The 21,500-nt window shown below is 44.2% G+C and overlaps 1 protein-coding gene and 1 non-coding gene across 4 annotated transcripts in view; one reads left to right on the forward strand and one right to left on the reverse strand.

Moving 5' to 3' along the window:
• The window catches only part of LOC144683833 (2-Hydroxyacid oxidase 2-like), a 40,779-nt gene that overhangs the window by 11,619 nt on the left and 7,660 nt on the right, over nucleotides 1-21,500 (reverse strand). For 2 of the 3 annotated variants that reach the window (XM_078547316.1, XM_078547314.1), the window contains exons 3-4: nucleotides 13,255-13,406; nucleotides 3,451-3,732 (exon numbers count right to left, since the gene is read on the reverse strand). In XM_078547316.1, coding sequence (XP_078403442.1) covers nucleotides 3,451-3,732; nucleotides 13,255-13,406 — 434 coding nt within the window. The remainder of the gene's footprint in view (nucleotides 1-3,450; nucleotides 3,733-13,254; nucleotides 13,407-21,500) is intronic. The other variant, XM_078547315.1, reaches the window with a different exon arrangement.
• On the forward strand, nucleotides 20,612-20,683 carry trnae-uuc (transfer RNA glutamic acid (anticodon UUC)). The gene has a single exon. It is a non-coding gene; the product is annotated as a tRNA-Glu (tRNA).

Below are 21,500 nucleotides of genomic sequence, written 5' to 3' on the forward strand. Positions count from 1 at the left end.
CCATGACTCCACTGTCCAGACATTTTTATTATTCTCAAATGCTACATCGTACATGAAGAAATTCAAACCAGATTCCTTCATGTCCTGAGGCATGTCACTGGCTCCAGACCTAATCTGCAGAGACTTCCTTGTATCACTTGAAAAACTGAAATAGGTGTGTGACATTTAAACAAGGCAGATATTTTTCATTTGTATATTATTGGCTAAAATGAACAGAACTAAATCAAACATTTTTGTTTCTGATGGAGCCAAAAAATTCACTGTACAGTACCGGTCACTGAAGTGCCCACACCCTTTCTCACATACTCATTTAAGTGGAGATATTTTCTATTTGTCAAAGCTCACATTCAAGCATTTAATGCAAGTGCACAAATTCCTTGATGCATTACTTTTAGACAAATGTTAATTTGTTTAAGTGGTTAATACCTGTTAAAATGTTGGAGGGATGTAGTATGAGCAGACTGAGCATTCATATATGAACTTTGCCATAATATTGTATAATCATAGAGTACAGAATAATAGAATGATAGATTATTACAGCACAAAAGGAGGCCATTCAGCCCATCGGGAAACACAGTTAATCCCACTTCTCCATTTTTTCCCCTTATCCCTGCAGTTTTTACTCCTTCAATTATATATCCAATTCCTCTTTGGGGTGACCATTGAATCTGTATTGACCACACTATGAGGTGCTGCATTCCAAATCCTAACCACTCAATGCATTAAAAAAGTTTTCCTAATCTCTGGCTTCTTAATTGCCAATCACCTTAAAACTGCATTCTTTGTCACTTGATCCTTCAACCACTGGAAACTGTTTATTTCTATTTACTCTATCTAAACCCTTCATGATTTTAAATGCCTCCATTAAATTTCCTTTTAACCTTCCCTGCTCCAAAGGAGCAGAAAGTGTTATAGTTGGTCATTAGGGGGATTGAACCCTTGATATTGGCTTTATTAACACCACACTCTAGCCATCTGAGCCAACCAGCTGAACATTAATATTCAAACTCTGTATTGACTGGGAAGCAAATGCAGGTCTCCAAAATGGCAGGTGGGAATCCACTGGACCACCATTGCTTGGACAGAAGAAGCCCATTCAGCTAGCTCTTTGAAACAGCTATTCAATTAGTCCCACTCCCTTGCTCTTCCCCATCTTTTCAAATATTTATCCAGTGCATTCGCCTCCATAATCCAAATGTTTTGAGGAGGTAACAGAGAGTAGGCAAATATAACACAGTAGATGTGATTTATCTGGATTTTCAAAAGACCTTCGATAAGGTGCCTCATAATAGGGTCAATATAAGGTCAGACAATGTGGAGCCAGAGGACAAGTGGTAGAATAGTTTGCTAGCTGGCTTCAAGACAGAAAGCAGAGAGTGGGGGCTGGATTTTCGCGGCGTTGGGAAGACTCCAGAGACCTTTAAAAATGACAGGAGGGACACAGGTGCGGAAGTCCTGCCCCCCATTTCTGTCCAATACCATTTCCACCTGTAGAATAAAGGGGGTGTGGTGTGAAATGCATAAGCGCAGAACAAAAAGCTGGTGGGCCATTTGAGAATAGTTCTGAGTTTAAACAGATGCAATTTTTGCTGCTTCAAGTTCCTTAGCCCACAGTGTGGGAGTCACAAATTTAAGGTGCAGGCATAAAAGCTTCTGAAGGCCTCCCCATATACAGAGCTCTGCAAAGTAACATTTTAAACACCAAAGCCTTACTTCAGAGATAGGGGTTGGTGGCAGACCACAAGGGAGGTGGGGAGTGGAGTTTGGGAGTGGGGTGTTGTGAAAGATGTAGGTCAGATCTGTATGGCCCCTGTACATTAACTCTTGCTTCAGGCAGCCAAGTGGCAGACAGGGCAAACTGCCAGGCTCGCTGGGCGAAGAACATGTTGCAAAGGATGGTAGCTGAAATAAATAGTATTGGTACCTTCCCACATACAGGCGATAGAGAAAGGGCAGTGGCAATGACGTGTGGCCAGAGCCAGGGTACTTGGTCAGGAGGTGTCAGAGCTACCACAGAAAGCAGCAGGAAGGAGGAGATGTAGCCCAGAGTGAAGCATATTATCTCTGAACACTTTCTTGACATGATTGTGAGGCAGTGCAAAGGCTCTGAATTTTAAAAGAAATGCTTAGAAGCATTGTAGGTCTTGGAGGAAGACCTCGTGCCATGATCAACTAATCCTCATGCTCTGCCTTTTGCACTCAAAGTCACCATGGCCCTCAATTTCGATGCTCCCATCTCCTTTCAGTGTTCACAGGTGTCATTTACTCTCACAATGTTAATAGCTACTTTCATGCACCTTGTAAATGCACTGTGTACTTTCTGATGTGGTGGTCTGTCATTGTAGAGTAATAGCTACAATTACCAGAAAGACAACAGCAGCATGATCTTTCCAATGACAATGGAGGCTGCAGCCAGTAGCCCATCCCTTAATGATGGTATGAGTGTGAAGGTTGTGGCTATGCATGTCCTAGGGCCTGGATGTACAGGAAGGAGGTAGACCTAGGATTCTAGGAACACAGGAGAGATATGCTTAAAACACTCATAATTGCCTTTTTATGTTTCTCAGTTGGCTTCCCAGCAAACCCCATGAAGATGCCCCTCATCTTTCACAACCCCCCACTCCCCACCCCCCTTGTGGTCTGCCACCAACCTCTATCTCTGAAGTAAGGCATCTGTATTTAAAATGTTACTTTGCAGAGCTCTGTATATGCAGAAGATCCCTGCTGCACTCGAAACAAGCCTCTGGAAAAGCAGGAAGAGGGTGTGACCATGTCGAGATCCCAACACAACGTCATTTTCTTGGACTTACCCACCCCGTTCACCCCCTGAACCCACATCCAACAGCAAGGCAAAATTATGTCATGTCTCTGCAATGCACCTAGAACCTTGGCTTCATGCTTCCTGTGCATCCAGGCCCTGGGAGCACTACCCCGCCCCCTTACCAAATAATGTTAGACCCCAGTCCCAGTGCTCTCCGATCCCTTGGCTGCCTACAGTGTGGATATGTCAATGTCCTTAAATTACCCCCCTGTTCATTTAAAATCTTTGACTCACTGCGAGCTATGCCTCAGAAGATTATTTTTAAATTCATTCTTGAGATGAGGGCATTGCTGGAAAGCTTGACATTTAATGCCCATCACAATGAGAAGATCTCCTTGGAAACAGTTTGGTAAACTAAGTGGTTTTCTATCCCGCATTAGAGGGCAACTGGGCACCAACTGCATTGGTGTGGGACTAGAATTTTGCACAGACCAGACTGGATAAGTACAGCAGGTTTCCTTCCCTAAAGGCATTCATGGACCAGTTTGGTTTTAAGACAATCTGATAGCTTCATGCCCACTTTTACTGAAACCAATTGATTTAAAAAACTGAAACAACTGATATCACTTAATATATTTCTACCAACTATCCAATGCTTTACACATGACATATCATCATTGATGTATCACTTGCCTTAAATATTTCAAAGTTCTTCAGTTCTAAATGGGCAGGTAGCTTGAAATTGTTCACCATGTCTTTTCTCCTCTTGCCAATATAAGGCACATCAACAGTCACCACGAGAGCCTTGTACCCCAAGCTCTTGATCCGTTGCACCAGTTGCTTAGTAGCCTCACGCCTTTTGAAAATGTAGAGCTGAAACCAGCAACAGCCAGAGGAGGCTGCTGCAATCTCCTCTACAGAGCATGTTGCATACGTACTGGCAATATAACATGTCTTCATGGCATCGGCAGCTGCAAGGAACAACTCCAACTTATCATCAACTTTAGCAGAAACATCAAGAGCAACATTTCAACTCCTGGACGGATCACGCTAAAGTGAATCTCATTGCTCCCCAACGTGACCCTCAGGTTAAAATAGCAGATTGAGCCCCGATGCTGCCGTTGGAATCCATCAGGATATTTAAAGAGGGCTAAGCCCTCTTCGGGCATGCCCACTTGCCTTCTGAAACTCAGCCAGATTGGGGTGGGAAAAGAAGGGCTAAGTCTCCTGTTTCATTTTAATTCTCCCCCCAGCCCCCCCCCCCCCTCCCCCCACCTCCCTGGCACCCTCCACCCCCTCCCCCCCTAACTATACCCTTCCTCCACCAGCTGCATCCCTGACTTGAGGGAATTAAGTTGGCTCCAAGGTCGGAAACATGGAGTTGAGGTAAAAGTTCCTCCCTGTTCCTACTGAATAGTGCAGCAGGCCTGAGGGGCACTATGGCCCACTCCTGCTCTTAATTCATATGTTCTGTTAACACAAATTGGAACAAACAATGCACTTTTTATGGAAATTACATGGTGAATGTCAAGAGACTGGGCACTGAAGTTTTATCAGCAATTGGAAGTAGTTGCACAGGAAATATTTTTCACAGCCCAATAAGTGTCAATATTTTATTGCACATTGGACGGACCAACAAAAATAAAATGAGTCACTGATCATCATCCTTTATAGCATGGCAAATGAGCAAAGAGCTTTGTTCATGTCGTGCTTTTTATATGCTAAGAACATCCAAAAGTGTTTTCCAATCAATTAATTATTTTTGAAGTGTAATCACTGTTTTACAGAAAAATGAGAAAACACTGGCATTAAATGGCAATGTTTGATGAGATTTAATTACTTCACATAAAATGTAGCTCTTTTAAATATAATTTCAACAGATTATATTGTGGTATGGTGGGTAGTGTCCCTGCCTCTGAGCCAGAAGCAACAGGTCCAAGTCCCACTACAGGACCTGATGGCCAATAGGCTGATTATCAACCTGAAAATCCTTCCAGCACTTGCCAAAGCAGGTGGTAAGAGCAGAGAGATTCCTGTGCATTATAGATACCACCTGAAACCCACTGAGCTGAGTATTGCTGGGCTCCTCCAGAGCTGTCCCAGGCAGGGGAATTGCTTCAGGGTGCCATTGGCTGCTCTATCAGATTTATTGTGGCAGCACACTTCTCATTGTATGCATGCACCCAGAGCCACTCTTTGGTTTGCTGTGATAGTTGACATGCAATAAGCACTGAGGACCGCATCATGACTGTTGCCAAGATACTGGGCAGTGGTCTGCATGATTCAATGCCTGTGGTCACTACACATTGATGGAATAAAATCCCTTCTAGTTCCAGTACATGGAAAAGCTGACATGAGGTGCTTGCAGTTAATGGCACCCTGCATCCTGAAATCCTTGCAAACCCTCATAATTGCTTTGCCTGCTTCTCTCTGGCAAGAGAGATTGCAATGAAGTTATCTCTCTTTAAGTCAAGAGCTTCAGTGGTTTCCTTTATGCAGTTGTGCCCTGCAAACTAAGAGATGGTGCTAACATTGCCAGCCATATCTTTGACAAAGCCAGATGCATAAACCCACGAGAACCTTCACAGCCACTGGCAATGCCATCCTCCCCTGCTCTGAGGTTGGGGTTGTGGCTGTAGCAGGTGACAGGTTTCACATCTGACCTTAGTGAAGTGCAGGTATCTCAAACATTGGTTGTCGATGAGGTTCAGTTGGAGAATTGCTCCCAAAGCAACCTGGACGGATATAGTCTCCTGCTGAGAGCCCTTTCCCTCCTCCTCCCTCATGTAATGGCTTGTCCTGCTCTGTGTGGCCTTTGCTCATTCTCCCAGTTGTTATTGATTCCAAGTGGAAGGCCTACCAGGCCACCCACATCTGGAAGCAACTGGTTTGTACACAAGCCTTTGAAATGACCAAAAACGTGTTTCAGCTCCAGCCAGATCACTTCCTGTAGACAATGAAACTTTTAACAAGCATGGGAAAATGCCTAAAATGTGTGGGATTGCAGAAGAAGCCAGGATAAATAATTTAGAAACTAACCTGTATGTACTTGATGATCCCGTTAAGTAGTGCTGAAGGATCCTTCATAAAGTTAAACCTATGTTTCAACTGTGGGAGGTTAAGTGAGAGTGTTGGCTGGAGTACGGAGGTCAAAAATGTCACAGTTGGTGTCAAATCAGCATTGTGTGCTGATTGACACTATAATCTGTCTTTTCTCCATGCTTCTGATGGATGTAAAGTGTGCACATGCTAACCTCTTTACCAATATAGCATCCAGTGCACTTCAAGTCAGATATATGCATGCCTGCCACAGGCATCATTTCAGAACCTTGATGAGCCTCACAGCACTCCAAAACAGGAGCTACCAAGCCCAATTTTGCACCCACAACCTTTCCTTTCTTTTATATTGGTATCCTTTTCTTTCAGACTTTGGTAACTGTGCTTTTGACTTCTGTTATTGCCAGGATCGCTGGTTTAAAATGAGTAAATCAAAGGCTGTTTCATTGGTTGGGATTTCATTGCTTTTTTAAAAAAAAATGGTTTTGGCATTAGGCGCATGGGCACCTCTGTAGTATCAGTTAACTCACAGGAAGCAAGTGCAGGAGGTTAGAGGGGCATAAGAATAATAAACAATTTTTAAAAATTCTTTCATGGCGTGTGGGCACCACTGGCAAGGCCAGCATTCTTTGCCCATCCTTAATTGCTCTCGAACTTGCCATTTCAAAGGGTAGTTAAGAGCCAACCACACAGCTCTGGGTCTGGAGTCACATGTAGACCAGACAAGGTTGGTAGATTTCCTTCCCTAAAGGACATTACTGAACCAGATGAGTTTTTACAATTGATGATGGGAGGCAGTGGTGTTGTGGTATTGTCATTAGACTGGTAATCCAAACATCCAGGATAATGCTCTGGGGACCCGGGTTTGAATCACAGCATGGCAGATGGTGGAATTTGAATTCAATTAAAATCTGGAATTAAAGTCTAATGATGACCATGAATCGATTGTCGTGAATTCACTAATGCCCTGTCTGCCCTACATGTTTACGCCCCACATGTGACTCCAGATCCGCAGTAATGTGGTTGACTCTTAAATGCCTCTGAAATAGCCTAGCAAGCCACTCGGTTGTATCAAAACTGTTAAAAAGTCAATAAAAATGAATGGACAGACCTCCCAGCATCAACCTGGTTACCGGAAATGACAAAAGCCAAACTCAGCCCTGGTGCCCCTGCAAAGTCCTCCTTACTAACATCTGTGGGCTTGTGCCAAAATTGGGAGAGCTGCCTCATAGATTAGTCAAGCAACAGCCTGACATAGTGATACTCATGGAATCATACCTTACAGATCATGTCCCAGACGCCACCATCACCATCGCTGGGTATGTCCTGTCCCACCAGCAGGACAGACCCAGGAAAAGTGGCGGCACAGTGGTATACAGTCGGGAGGGAGTTGACCTGGGAGTCCTCAACATCAACTCTGGACCCCATGAAGTCTCATGGCATCAGGTCAAACATGGGCACAGGAATCTCCTGCTGATTACCACATACCACATCCCCCGGGCTTATGAATCAGTGCTCCTCCATATTGAACACCACTTGGAGGAAACACTGAGGGTGGCAAGGATGCAGAATGTACTCTGGGTGGGGGACTTCAATGTCCATCACCAAGAGTGGCTCGGTAGCACTACCACCGACCGAGTTGGCTGAGTCCTAAAGGACATAACTGCGACAACTGGTGAGGGAACCAACAAGAGGGAAAAACATAATTGACCTCATCCTCCCCAACCTGCCTGCCGCAGATGCATCTGTCCGTGACAGTATTGGTAGGAGCGATCAACGTACAGTCATGGTGGAGATGAAGACCAGTCAACAGGCCATCAACAACAGCAGGATTGTACTCAACCTCAATCAGCTATAAAGAGAGACTGGATAGGTTAGGGTTGTTTTCCTTAGAGCAGAGAAGGCTGAGGGGGGACCTGATAGAGGTATACAAAATTATGGGGGGCATAGATAGGGTAGATAGGGAAAAACTTTTTCCCTTAGCTGAGATATCAATAACCAGGGGGCATAGATTTAAGGTAAGGGGCAGGAGGTTTAGAGAGGATTTGAGGAAAAAATTTTTCACCCAGAGGGTGGTTGGAATCTGGAACACACACAGGAACCCTCACAACATTTAAGAAATATTTAGATGAGCACTCGAAACGCCATAGTGTACAGGGTTATGGGCCAAGTGCTGGAAAATGGGATTAGAATAGATAGGTGCTTAACAGCCAGCATGGACACAGTGGGCCGAAGGGCCTGTTTCTGTGCTGTATAGCTCTATGACTCTATGTGACCTCATGGCCCGTGATATAGGAGGTCATGCCAGGAACAGCATCAGGCATACCTAAAAATGAGGTGTCAACCTGGTGTAGCTACAACACAGGACTACTTGCATGCCAAACAGCATAGGCAGCAAGTGATAGACAGAGCTAAGTGGTTCCATAAGCAATGGATCAGATCTAAGCTCTGCAGTCCTGCCACATCCAATCATGAGTGGTGGTGGACAATTAAACAACTCACTGGAGCAGGAGGCTCCACAAATATCCCCATCCTCAGTGATGGAGGGGCCCAGCACATCAGTGCAAAAGATAAGGCTGAAGCATTCACAACAATCTTCAGCCAGAGATGCCGAGTGGATGATCTGTCTCTGCCTTCCCCGGAGGTCCCCAACATCACAGATGCCAGTCTGCATCCAATTCGATTCACTCCATTTGATATCAAGAAACGGCTGAAGGCACTGGATACTGCAAAGGCTCTGGGCCCTGACAATATTCCGGCAGCAGTACTGAAGACTTGTGCTCTGGAACTTGCCATGCCCCTAGCCAAGCTGTTCCAGTATAGCTACAACATTGGCATCTACCCAGCTATGTGGAAAATTGCCAAAGTATGTCCTGTACACAAAAAGCAGGACAAATTCAACCCGGCCAATTACCGTCCCATAGTTTACTCTCCATCATCAGTAAAGTGCAGGAAGGAAGGGGTCGTCAACAGTGCAATCAAGTGGCACTTGCTTAGCAGTAACCTGCTCACTCTTAGCAATAACCTGCTTTTTTATAATACTGTTGCTGGGTCAAAATCCTAGAACTCCCTCCCTAACAGCATTGTGGATGTACCTACATCACAGGGACTGCAGTGGTGGTTCAAGAAGGCAGTTCACCACCACCTTCTCAAGGGCAATTAGGAATGGGCAATAAATGCTGGCCTAGCAGCGATGCCCACATCCCATAAATGAATTTTTTTTTAAAATGATGGTTTCATGGTCACCATTACTGAGGCTTGCATTACCTTCTAGATTCATTAATTGAATTTAAATACCACCAGCTGCCATGGTGGGATTTGAACCTGTGCCCCCAGAGCATTCACCTGGGCTTCTGGGTTTTATTGGGCCACTGTGCCAGCACTGTCCCAATCGTCATGTTGAAGCTGTAATTTGACAAGCCTGAGATCATCCACAGGCAGATGCTTGCAATAGCATGGTTATCTCCTCGAGTCTGATGTCTTGGATAGTGCTGGGGATGAAGAAGTGCCTGTTGTTTACCCCAGACATATCTAGCCTCCATTTTGTCCCATCCTCTCGCATCACATTCCCCTCAGCAGTACTCTCACTGCAGACATAGTGAAGGCTGCCGACTTCATTTGCAATTCCACGCACTGTATCAACCTACTTCCTCCTCAACCCATCCATCATCCCTAATTGGATAGCGATTCTGGAGACGCCCTAACAAACCTCCCAGAAAATTGTACTGCCAGTCCCATTGCTGCAGTGATCAGGTTCGCAACCCAAAAATGGTCCTTCCATCCAGAAAAAAGCTAAGGTGGGAATATTCAACCCTGTGATTCTGTCCCTTTTTTCTACAGAAACATGTATACCATGTACAGAAAGGACGGCAATTTCTTAAGTAGTTTCTGATGATCGAAGAAGCTAATTTATGTCTTATATAGAAACTAAATCACCATTCTTTCTCTGTCACTGGGTCAAAATCCTGGGACTCCCTCTCTAACAGCACTGTGGGTGTACCTACACCATTTCGACTGCAGTGGTTCAAGAAGGTGGCTCACCACCACCTTCTCAAGGGCAATTAGGGATGGGCAATAAAAATGCTGGCCTAGCCAGCGGCGCCCATGGTCCATGAAACAATTTAAAAAAGGGATCTTAGCTTAAGATTTCAGGATCCATGATTTTTGTCTATTCTTAAATGAAAATCAAAAAACATTTCCTTGGTATTCTACTACAGCTGGTGGGCTTTGCATCATGTGACAGAAAATTACTTTAGAAGTCAGATTGGATGCTACAGTAAGCTTTTCTTAAAACATAAAATGTGTTCTCCCTTGACGTGAAAAATGGTTTCATTGAAAAATACTGCATCTTGGGTTTGTGTATGTATTATGAAGCTAGAATGTACCAACATTTCAAAGGAAAGACATTATGAACATTTGAATCAGGTTAGACATTAAATACCAATGTTGCTCCAGTAATATGTGGAGATTCTTTGATCCGATGATTTTAGAGTACTGAGCCTATGTGTGCTTTGATGAGAGGAAAATGGACACAAATATATATATATATGTATAACGTAACCAAAAAATAGGAGTTTGGAAATTGGTAAACATTTATACAAACCCATTGGAATCAAGAACATGGAAAAATGATCTCCCACTTTACTTAGACAGAAATGACCTTTACATCTGATGGTATTAACTGTTTGACTTCCTGTCACATTGAGCTAATGAGTCAGATTTCTGCTTTGCAAATTAAGAGAGACAAATAATCTTTGACAGAGCCAAAGATACAAATTTGTGAATTATCATACTTGCTTGTTGACTGTAGTGAAGACTGTGAGGACAATATTTCTTTTGGAGCAATAGGATGCCCTGGGTTTTTGAAGAGCACCTCCCTCAAAGATCAACAATATGACTGTGCCAGCTTTGGCGCAGTGATCGCACTCTTGCCTCTGAGTTAGGCATTGTGAGCTCAAGTATCTCTTAAGAGACACAAAGGCCAGAATTGTGCCCTCGTTGGGCGGGCTCGGCAGGAGTGAGCGGGAGTGGTCGGGAAGCCGACCGCTGTCCACGACTGGGGCCTGACCACAATTTCACGCTGGTGGGCCAATTAAGGCCCGCCCAGTGTGAAACGTGGACTGCAGCACTGCCTGTGCAGGCGGGGGGGTAGGGGGGTGGGTGCGGTTGGGTGAGCAGGGAACTTCGTCATGCACGTGGGTGTGTGCAAGTAAAGCTTCCTGAGGCACAGAGCTGCCTCAGGGAGATGAAGATTTTGAAAAAATAAAAAAAAGATTTTTAAAATGTTAACAACATGTCCCCTCATGTGACTCTGTTACATGAGCAGGGGCATGTTAGGAATTAGTTTGAAAATTATTTTTTTTTTAATGACGAATCGAAATCTCATCCCACCCACGGATGAGGTTTTGAAAAAAAATCCAAAGGCTGCTAGGCCTTTTCGTCTACTTGCCAGTCGTAAGGGCAGCGGAAAATTTAATTCAATTAGATCTTTAATGGTCTTAATAGGCTTGTTAATTGACGGCAGGTGCACTGCTGACTCCCGCACGCACCCACCGACCAAAATATTGTGTGAGTGCGTTATGATGTTGGGACGCTCGCCCGACATGATCGCACGTCATTTTACGCACATTCTGGTCAGGTGCGCGCCCACCCAACGAGCAGAAAATTCCGGTCAAAGTCTCAATTAATGTTCCAGTGCAGTACCGAGAGAGTGCAGCACTGTAGGAGGTAATGCCTTTCAAATGAGGCATTTTTAATAATGTTTTTATTCATTCAGGGGATGTGGGCCTTTCTGGCTAGGCCAGCACTTATTGCCCATCCCTAGTTACCCTTGAGAAGGTGGTGGTGAGCTGCCTTCTTGAATCGCTGCAGTCCATATGGCGTAGGTACACCCACCGTGCTGTTAGGGAAAGAGTTCCAGGATTTTGCCTCAGTGACAGTGAAGGAACGGAGATAGCTTTCCAAGTCAGGATGGTGAGTGACTTGGAGGGGAACTTCCCATGCATCTGCTGCCCTTGTCCAGATAGATGGTGAATTCCTGCAGTGTATCTTGTAGATGGTACACACTGCTGCTACACCCCTCTCTGGGGGATGTAAAAGATTCCATAGCACTATCTTGAAGGAGAGCAGATGAGTTCTCTCTGATGTCCTGGTCAATATTTATCTTTCAGTGAACATCGAAAACAGATGGGCCCGGGTCTGCCGTGCAGTTACAATGATCGCCGTCGGATTGCCATTGCGCTTCAAAATTCCCCCAACTCGACATGGCTCCGCATTACTTCCGGGGCCTTCCGAGCCCAGCTGTCAAAGAAATGTGCAGCGCAGTGTCCGTCAGAGAACTCCATCAGAGCAGGGTGGAGTTGGGGGAAGACAGGACATGCCCATTTTTTCAGGTACTAGCTGTAAGCTTAAATGTCCCATTTGAATGTTTGAATGTTAGTGAATGGGTGAGTGGGTGAATGGGTGAGTGGGTGAGTGGGTGAATGAATAAGTGGGTGAATGGGTGAGTGGGTGGAGGAGTGAATGGATAGGTGGGCAGGTGGGTAGGTGGGTAAGGTGGGTAGGAAGGTAAGGTAGGTACATTGGTAGGGGGGTAAGTGAGTAAGTGGGTAGGTGGGTGAGGTGTGGGCGGGTGAGGTTGGTGAGTTGGTAGATGGGTGAAGGAATAGACAGGTCATGGGGGAGTCAGGTTGGGGTTTAGTCAGGTGGTTGGGGGCATAGTCAGGTTGGATGATAGGTGGGTGGTCAGGGGTGGTCAGGTTGGGCTGGGGGCACTCAGGTAGGTTCAGGGTGCTAGTCGGGTGGTCAGGGGGTTAGTTGCATTGGGTCAGTGGTGTAATTGGGTGGTTGGGGGGTAGTCGGGGGTGGGGGGGGTGGGCGTAAGGGGGATGATTCAGGGTTGTGGGAGGGGGCCAATTGAGTAGTTCCCCAGATGTCAGACTAGATTTTACTGCCTAACATTTCCTGGGTAACTATTCAGATGAGTATAGCAGAACTGATTGAAGTCTCTGAACCCGGCCCAGAAGGTACCAGGGAGCAGGGAGAATTGCCCATTGGAAGTTGAAACTTTGCGGGCAATTCCCACGCAGCTCCGTGCATCAGGACTTTCACAGGGTCCTGATGCGCATCTTCAGTCATACATTCGGTCTCCTATGATCCATAGGCTGGAAGGTTTAGCCCATTATCTGATCGTTATCACATGGTTATTTGTGGGAGTTTGCTGTGCACAAATTAACTGCATTTCCTACATTGCAACAGTGACTGCATTTCAAAATTATTTAAATGTCTCTACAGTGTTTTGGGCAGTCCCAGGGTCGGAAAGCTGCTATATAAATGCAATTCTTTCCTTCTTATCTCGTTTGACTTGTGATGTGGAGAGAATTCATGGACCAGAAAAGGAACTTAACTGGTCACATGCTGTAGCTTCCAACACTTACCTTTGGCAATGCTGACCTCCCCATCAGGCCAGGCCATACTTAGAATACCAGTTGGAGCAATTCCTACAGGAAAGCTGATCTCCGTGCCCTGAATGATGGTTCTCATATCCACGGCTGAAACATCTCTTAAGACTCGAGGGTGTAGTCGGATTCTGCAAAAGCAAATCGAAAACCTTACGAAAGACTTTTGAGGCAACAGAAATCTAATACTAATGAAAATAAAATGGAGGAAAAATCCCCTTCCAACTTGATAATTTAAATGAACAAAGTCCATTATCAGACATTCAATAAGGTACTGGCCAGTAGACTCATGACTAAGCTCAGGACATGTGTAGTCAAGCTGGCTGCAAAACAGGAAATAGAGATTAGGGGCTACAGTAGTTACTGTCAAAAGGTAGGAAGTAATGTTCCATATAAGGATCGGTGCTGTGAACCAGTGTTGTTCACCATTTAAATAACCAGCTTAGATTTGGCAATCAGAAGCACAATTTACTTAACTTGTGGACGACACCAAATCGAGGGATATAGTTAATTCAGCATACAGGAAGACATTAACAAACTTGCAGAATGGGTGTGTAATTGGACCGTTACACAGATGTGTGTGGTGGTACTTTTTCATAGGAAGAATGCAAGCATGTGTCTGCTTTAGCTCAGTTGGTAGTGCAATTGTCTATGAATCACAAAGTTCCAGGTTCAAGCCTCACTCTTAGTGTTTGAGAATAAAATTCAAGGCTGATGCTCCAGTGTATTACTAAAGTCAGGATGAAGTACTAGTACATAATGAGCCTAACTTTGGGCAGACCATAAAGCAAGTCACTCAAATACTTTGTAACTATTAGTGACATGCCCCTTCTTCCAAGGTGTTCTGCAAGAATGCAGCTGGTAATACTAAGCTGCACACCATATCCAATGCTTAATTTTAGGAGGGAAGTGTTTCCTCACTTTTTAGCAGCTTAAAAGTAGAAGAATTCTCCTCTGCTGTTTGTTGGCCTGGATCCTTCTCCCTTCAGCTCTTCGCCCCAATGCTGCTGCTACTGGAACAAGCTGTGTCTGGGAATTTTGGCTCTTCCAAGAGCAGGCAGAGGTGAAGATCCCTCAACCTGTGGTAATACCGGGGAGTGACGCTGAGGTAAGAGGGGCTGATCTGTTAGCATCGCTCCTAATGTGTTGCTGCTGAGGAGACTGGAGGCCGTCCCAATGCTGCCCCCTACTGGCAGTGAGGGTGGAGCCACTGTGAGGGTACAGAAAGAGGGAAGGGGAAAAGGAGATCTGGATGGCAATGAAGGGAAGGGAAAAAGGGACAAACATGGATGCTACTGAAGGAAGGGTTAGGAAGGGAAATGGGAAAAGAAAAAGGAAATGGGACAAAATCAGGGAGCTGTGCTTGAAAGGGGCTGAGGGGAAGCGTGGTGCAGCTGAGGCCAACTATTTGGAGTGCATGGGAAAAGAAGAAAATTTCCAGCATTAACTTGGGTTGGTGGGGGTGGGGGTGGAGGGCACTGAAGTGCAGCATGAAGTGGGGAGGAGGGGAAATTAGAATGCCAATTTGAAAAGGAGAAGAAAAACACCAGCTTGAACAGGGAGTGGAAGAAGACTGTCAGATTGAACCAAGATTAGGTGGTTCCCAGGTTAAATTGAGAGAAAAGAGGGAGGGGGATGCTGGGGGGGTGAAAAAAAACTTCCAAAAGGAGCTGAGAGAGCGAGAGAATTGGATGATATTTCTGTGAATTGGTGAGTAGGAAGAGGTGGAATGTGAGAGTATGACTAGTGGGTTAAATGATAGTATCTGGTGATGCACTGCAAATCCAAACTCCTCTTTGTTTACTTTTATTTTCTTAGATGTGAAGTAGAAATTTTTAACAATTAACCAAATAGTATGGTTTGTAATGGCTTCTCTTTCTGCTTCATTACCATTGCCCCTGGCGATGCCACGGAGCTATCCTTGGTCCTCTCTTGTTTCTCTTCTACATGCCGGCCCTTGCTGATAACATCCAAAAGCATAGTGTTAATTTTCATATCCACACCAACAACACTTAGCCCTACCTCACCACCACCTCTCTTGCCCTTCCACTTTTGCTAATGTTATACCCAGTAGAGGCATGTCATATTTCTAACCTTTAAGATACAAACTTTATTCAATGTGGACTCTGTATTTTTAAAAAGAAAAGGAAGAAAATGGAATCATTGACACCGTACTCTCCCAAAATGGCTGCCGAAAAGTCAGGTGACTACTGTGTGGTTTCTAGACGGACAAGGATTAACTCATGTCTAAAAAGCCTGGAAAGTCTTTAAAGTATAAATGTCCTTGGGTGGAAGACCCTCCCTTGAAAGGCATGCAAAATGCAAGACCGCTTATGGAATTTACAGCCCTCATTATCTGAGTACATACAGGAACTCACTGGAGTATCAGCCTCGATAGTTGTTCTCAAGTCCTGGAGTGGAACATAAACTTATAGCCTCTGGCTCAGAGTTGAGAGTGTTACAACAAAGCCAAGGCTGACATAAAACTTTCCCTGTCATTATCGGTGATTGCTCCTTCAGTCACTATTGTTACTTTAATAGTGGTCAGACTTTTTAAATTCAGTCCCCACCACTTAGAGGGATACAGTGGTCTTTACTTGATTTGCCCACTATGTATGATGGATGATAAAACAAGCAGCGGGGGAGGCTGTAGGAAGCAATAAACCTTCTCCCTGACCTTTCATCTAACTGAATGGGAGAGTACTCAGTGAGAAGGAGAAGCAAAACAAACTCAAGAAGCTGCCAGAAAACTACAAGTGGATGAGAGACAACAACCTGTGGTTACTGAAGAGAAAACATCTGTTTAAAGAAGGATTCCATGAAAAAACCTGTCTTAGATGACCAACATAAGTAACACATTATATAACCGGCTATTTCTTTATTATTATTACTGACACCTATAATAATGGTAGATGGATAGCACAAATTGCCTGATAAAGGCAGCTACCTGGAGGATAGTAGAAGTGGTGGGGCCAGTAATCTTCTAAAATACTGGCTGAAATCCTAATGCGATATTTGAGATTAAAATATCGCAGCTACATTTTAAGGCCAAATTTTAACTCTGTGTAAGTGGATAGGTTTTGATTGAGTTAAAGCCTCACCCTAAGTGCCAGTAAAATACAATAATGTGATGGCATCAGCAGGAAGCTACCAATTTTATTTTTTAATTATAAATGAAACAGAAGACCGAGGTCCGGTTTTGAATGAGGGTGAGGTAAGCAGGCAGCAGCTTTGTAGCCCCTCCCAAGCACAGCCAAACTCCATTTCCTGGCTAGCATCTCTGCAGCCAGGAGGACTAAGTTTGTTACCTGTCTGGATTTGGCTGCAGCCGCCTGGGTATTGTTTATCTGTAAATTTCTGAAATGTAAACCAGACACAAAAAAGCTAGTCCTTTAGAAAGTCACATTTCTTCCATTTACTGCTGTGTTTTATGACGAGGAACCATTAGCTATTAAAATTTGCGATTGATATTTATTATCTGCAAAGAACTAAAGCCATGTCCAAGACCATGTCTACTGTGCCTGAATTGGGGCTGAGCAATGGTTCATATTCGTCAGCTTTAAATGCAACTTCAACTGAACTCTGTCAGCATTCTGCCGATAGCATACCTGGACAGCTTTTCCTAGACCACCTGGAAAGTGGCAAGCCAGATGGGCTCATTCTGGCTGACCTGAACCACTCATGACTGCACCTGACAAATGATTTAAAAGGCAGTTAGCCTACTGAGGACATGGATACTCCTTTAACTATACAAAAAACACAAAGCAGGAAACCGCTTATTATATCATATTGTGGCATAATCCACTTCTCATTGACTTTCCAAACATTCCTCATTTGTCTATCAGTAACTGCTGTGGAAAATTGCCAAATGATCCCATAATGCAGGACATTTAATCCCCCAGGTTAGATGTTAAATTAAACTCTAACATTCTCAGTGACATTGTCTCAAACTTAATGTCCCTTAAAGCACTTACTGCTTAGCAGTAAACAAATCATTTCATGTATGGACCTGAAACTTAAAGCAATGGAGATTAAAAGCTGTGGTCAGTCTTGGATTAAAAGCTCCCCTTGGCAACACAAGGGGACCTCTGTTAAATCAGAGGCTTTACATACCCCTCACTTCTTATATAATATCCTGTTCTGTATGTAAAACATGTAGAGTGACATTGTCCTTGTTTCAGTTCTACTACGAATAACTTCAGACCAAGGGTCATTTAATAAAATAATAAATGTTAATTTTGTGTTTAGTTTATTTAGAAAAAAATGAAAGAGGAAACATTGCTAGATTGCCATATTACCACAGTACCATAGGTGTCAATAATAATAATAATAAACTTTCTATACAGAGTTATGCTACAAAGCCCAAAAACTACAATAAGGCTGTGGTAATCTCTATGGGGAGTTGGCATTATCACATGCTTTCTGCAGCAAGAATGTTATCAGATTTTTGACTTTAGATTTGGCTAAAAATGGGATTGTAACTAACTAACTAGCAGCCAGATATTAGTTTGTGTAAACATGGAAACAGGAGTAGGTCACTTAGCTCCGTAAGCTGATTCCACCATTCAATTAGGTCAGGACTGAACTGTGCCTTAACTCCATCCACCCACCTTGCTTCTATAACCCTACTTAGCCTTGCCTAACAAATATCTATCAATCTCAGTTTGAAATTTTCAGCTGACTAGCTTCAACGCCATTCTGGGGGAGAGAGTTCCAGATTTCCAATACCCTGTTGTATGTACTGACCTGAGACTGGGGCCAGTGGTAGAAGGCAGTTTGCTGTAATTTGCGCAGTATAACTCCACCTCATGTTTCTGGCATGCCACTTGCCACTTTAGCATGGCAACTCCAACTGCTCATTACTGCTGTAACACACAGAGCAGGGCAGTTGTCATCAGCACACTTCGATACTGAGTGAGACATGGACTGTATAACATATCAGCGACACATACCACCAGAGAAATTCCATAAGCATTGCCTTTGCCGCATCCTCCAGATTCAATGGAAGGGCCGTCGAACAAACACTAGTGTCCTTCTTGAAGCCAGCTCCATGAGCATTCAGCCAAAACTCCTGCAAAATCAACTGGAATGGATTGTTCATTGTGTTCAGATGGCTAAAAAGTGACTCTCTCACCAAGTCCGGTTTTCTCAACTCTCAAGCGGCCAACATTCCAGGGGAGAACAAAGAAAATCCTTCAAAGATGTTCTGAAGCTCTCCTTGAAGCTTGGCAGCATTGATATTAATGACTGGAGGAGCTTGCTACCAATCATTTAAAATGGTGACAACTTGTCCATCAAGCTGCATCGTGCTTTGGGTCAGAATGTTTTAATGATGAGGCAGAGCAGCAGCAGAGAAGGAAAGAAAAGGAAGCAAATCCTGCTCTCAAGTCCCACCACCTCGTGGGCCCCATGTGCTCAGAGATCTGTAGGTCAATGATCAGCCTGTTCAGTGAAAACCCATTGCAGATACTCATGCCCCTGAGTAGACATGATCCTCGAATCTAGGGACAGATGCCAATGACAACTGCTCTAAACTCAGTGTTCCAACAAACAGAGCATCCTGTTTTGTGTTTCTTATCTAGTTAATGGAGTGAACTACTACCTCAAATGGAAATAGTCCACCTAAGTGTGGCATCACCACACACTGTGTCAGCGTGGCATCAAGGAGTCTAGCAAAATGGAGACTAAAGCTGGTAGTGGGGATCCTACGGGAAAACCCTCCTGTGACTGGAGTCATACAGGACAAACAGGATTATGATTGTCTGAGTTCAATCATCACAGCCCCAGGACATTGCTGCAAGGGTTCCTCTGAACAGCATCTTCAGTCCAATCAGTTTTGGCTCCTATGTTAATGACCCTCCTTCCTAAATCAGGTTGAGGCTGCACTCATGAAACACTTACAATAATGGAGCAGCCCATCTGAAACCACAACAGAATGTGGACCACATCCAGGCTTGGACTGAGAAGTAGCAGTGAATATTCACACCACTGAAGCGCCAGAAAATAACCATCTCCAGTAAGAAAAGGCCCAACCACCTATCCATTTCTTCCAATGGCACTACCATCATTCAATCATTCTGATCAACATCCTCAGCTAGGTACTTAACTAGACCAGTTATATCAACACCATGGCTACATGCCAGGTACTCTGTGATAAAACCTCTCCACCAACTACAAGGTTCAAGCCAGCAATACGATGGAATACTCACAACTTGCCTGGATAGGTGCAGCTGCAACACTCAAGATGCAAAGCACTATCTAGGATAATGCCTCAATGATGTCTGCCACTGAACTCAGTATGCATCCCATCTTCCAGTGTAACTGCTGTACATACTATCTTTGGGGATATACTGCAGCAACTCTCAAGACTTACTTCAACAATGCCTCTCATTCCCCATCCTTTACCACTAAGTAATGAGAAGAGCAGCAACCTATGGGAACATCGGTGCCTCAAATTACACCAAGTCTTACACCATCCTGACTTGGACATATATTGCCATTTCTTTATCTTCGCTGGGTCAAAATCCTGAAATTTTCTCCAGAGTGTGTCTATAGGACTGTGGTGGTTTCGTCTCCAGGCAACTAGGGATGAGCAATAAAAATGGTCTTGCCTGTATAACCCACATTACACAAACAAAGCATAAAACTCACTGCACATTCAGAGAAATCTTCATTGCCAGCAGGTAGCAACAGTAAGAAAACAGAGTTCTAAAACAAGACACCAGTAGAAATATAAATTGGATATTCCTGTGCAGTGTTATTGCATTAATAGTTAACACATTTGTATCAAATTCTTCTTTCAGCTATTTAATAGAGCTGATCATCCATTTAACAAAGGCTCCAAGAAAGGTGGCAAAGGCTACAATTTTCAGTTCTCATGGCGTTTTTAAACTGTACAGCTCCACTCATGCAGAGTCTAACATCAGATATCCTGAATTATAGTCAGACCGACATCCCAGATGTATGTAATTTTAAGTATTGCACATAAATCCAGCCTCTTTACAGCAGAATTCTCCTAGGTTGCTGCCTTGGATGAAATTTGATATTTAAACTGATTGGTGTTATTACTTAGTCACATTATAAATTTTCTGGTCTAGCAGTTAAAATATCCACTCCAAACCCTGACAGAATACTAGTCCACCAATGCCAATCCTTCCATTTTTCCCTCATTGTTACACAATATTTTCAAAAAATATTCTCAATGTAATACCTTATGGCCTAAGTTTCACGCTTGGCGTGTGCGCCAAGTCGGCGGGCCTGGAAGGAGACACAAAATGCGCTTCCACACACGATTGGCCCCTGAACATAATTTCACACTGGTTGGCCAATTAACTCCTCCCATATGGTCTAGCGGTTAGGATTCCTGGTTTTCACCCAGACGGCCTGGGTTCGACTCCCGGTATGGGAATGAGCACTTTGTGTATTTAAGACCGAGATAGATAGGTTCTTGATTGGTAAGGGGATCAAAGGTTACGGGGAGAACGGGGTTGAGAAACTTATCAGCCATAATTGAATAGTGGAGCAGACTCAATGGGCTGAATGACCTAATTTCTGCTCCTATGTCTTATGGTCTATGCACGCTGAGAAAGCCTCAGCGCTACCAAGGGGGACAGGAAGAGGGTGGGCGCCGACAAAAGTGAAAATGTGAGTGGGCACTTATAGTGAGCTCCCTGAAGGCAGAGAGCTGCTGTGGAGCTGCCTCAGGGAGCTGCAGACCTGGACAGATTAAATGACGAGAAAAAAATGCAGCAAACTGTGTCTATGCACCTGACAGCAGAACTCAAAAAACATCAGTCCCCAGATATCTTTTTTTAAAAATATTTCACCCTGGACATTTCATCCCACCCTTGGATGAGGTTTCATTAAAAACTGGCTGCCCGCCTGCCCATTTTGCCAATGCGACGAGCCTGAAATTGCACGGGCAACGTAAAATTGTGGACAATAGGGTTTTCGATGGCCTTAATTAGTCCTTTAATTGTTGGCGGGTGCGGGTGCGGCTCCGACTCCCGCGCATGCCCTCCAACATCAATATTGTTCGTGTGTGCGATGACATCAGGACACACGACCGACAACATTTTGTGCAATTTCGCGTGTGTTTGGGCTGGGAGCACACCCGCCCAATCAACATAAAATTCTAGCCTATATGATCTCTTCACTCTATTTATTCCTTGTTTAATTCTCTTCTTGATCATTTTCCTTCACTGCTTAAAAACACAGCCTACGTA

This window comes from Cetorhinus maximus, chromosome 8, assembly GCF_964194155.1.
Source record: "Cetorhinus maximus chromosome 8, sCetMax3.hap1.1, whole genome shotgun sequence".
In the NCBI taxonomy this organism is placed as follows: domain Eukaryota; kingdom Metazoa; phylum Chordata; class Chondrichthyes; order Lamniformes; family Cetorhinidae; genus Cetorhinus; species Cetorhinus maximus.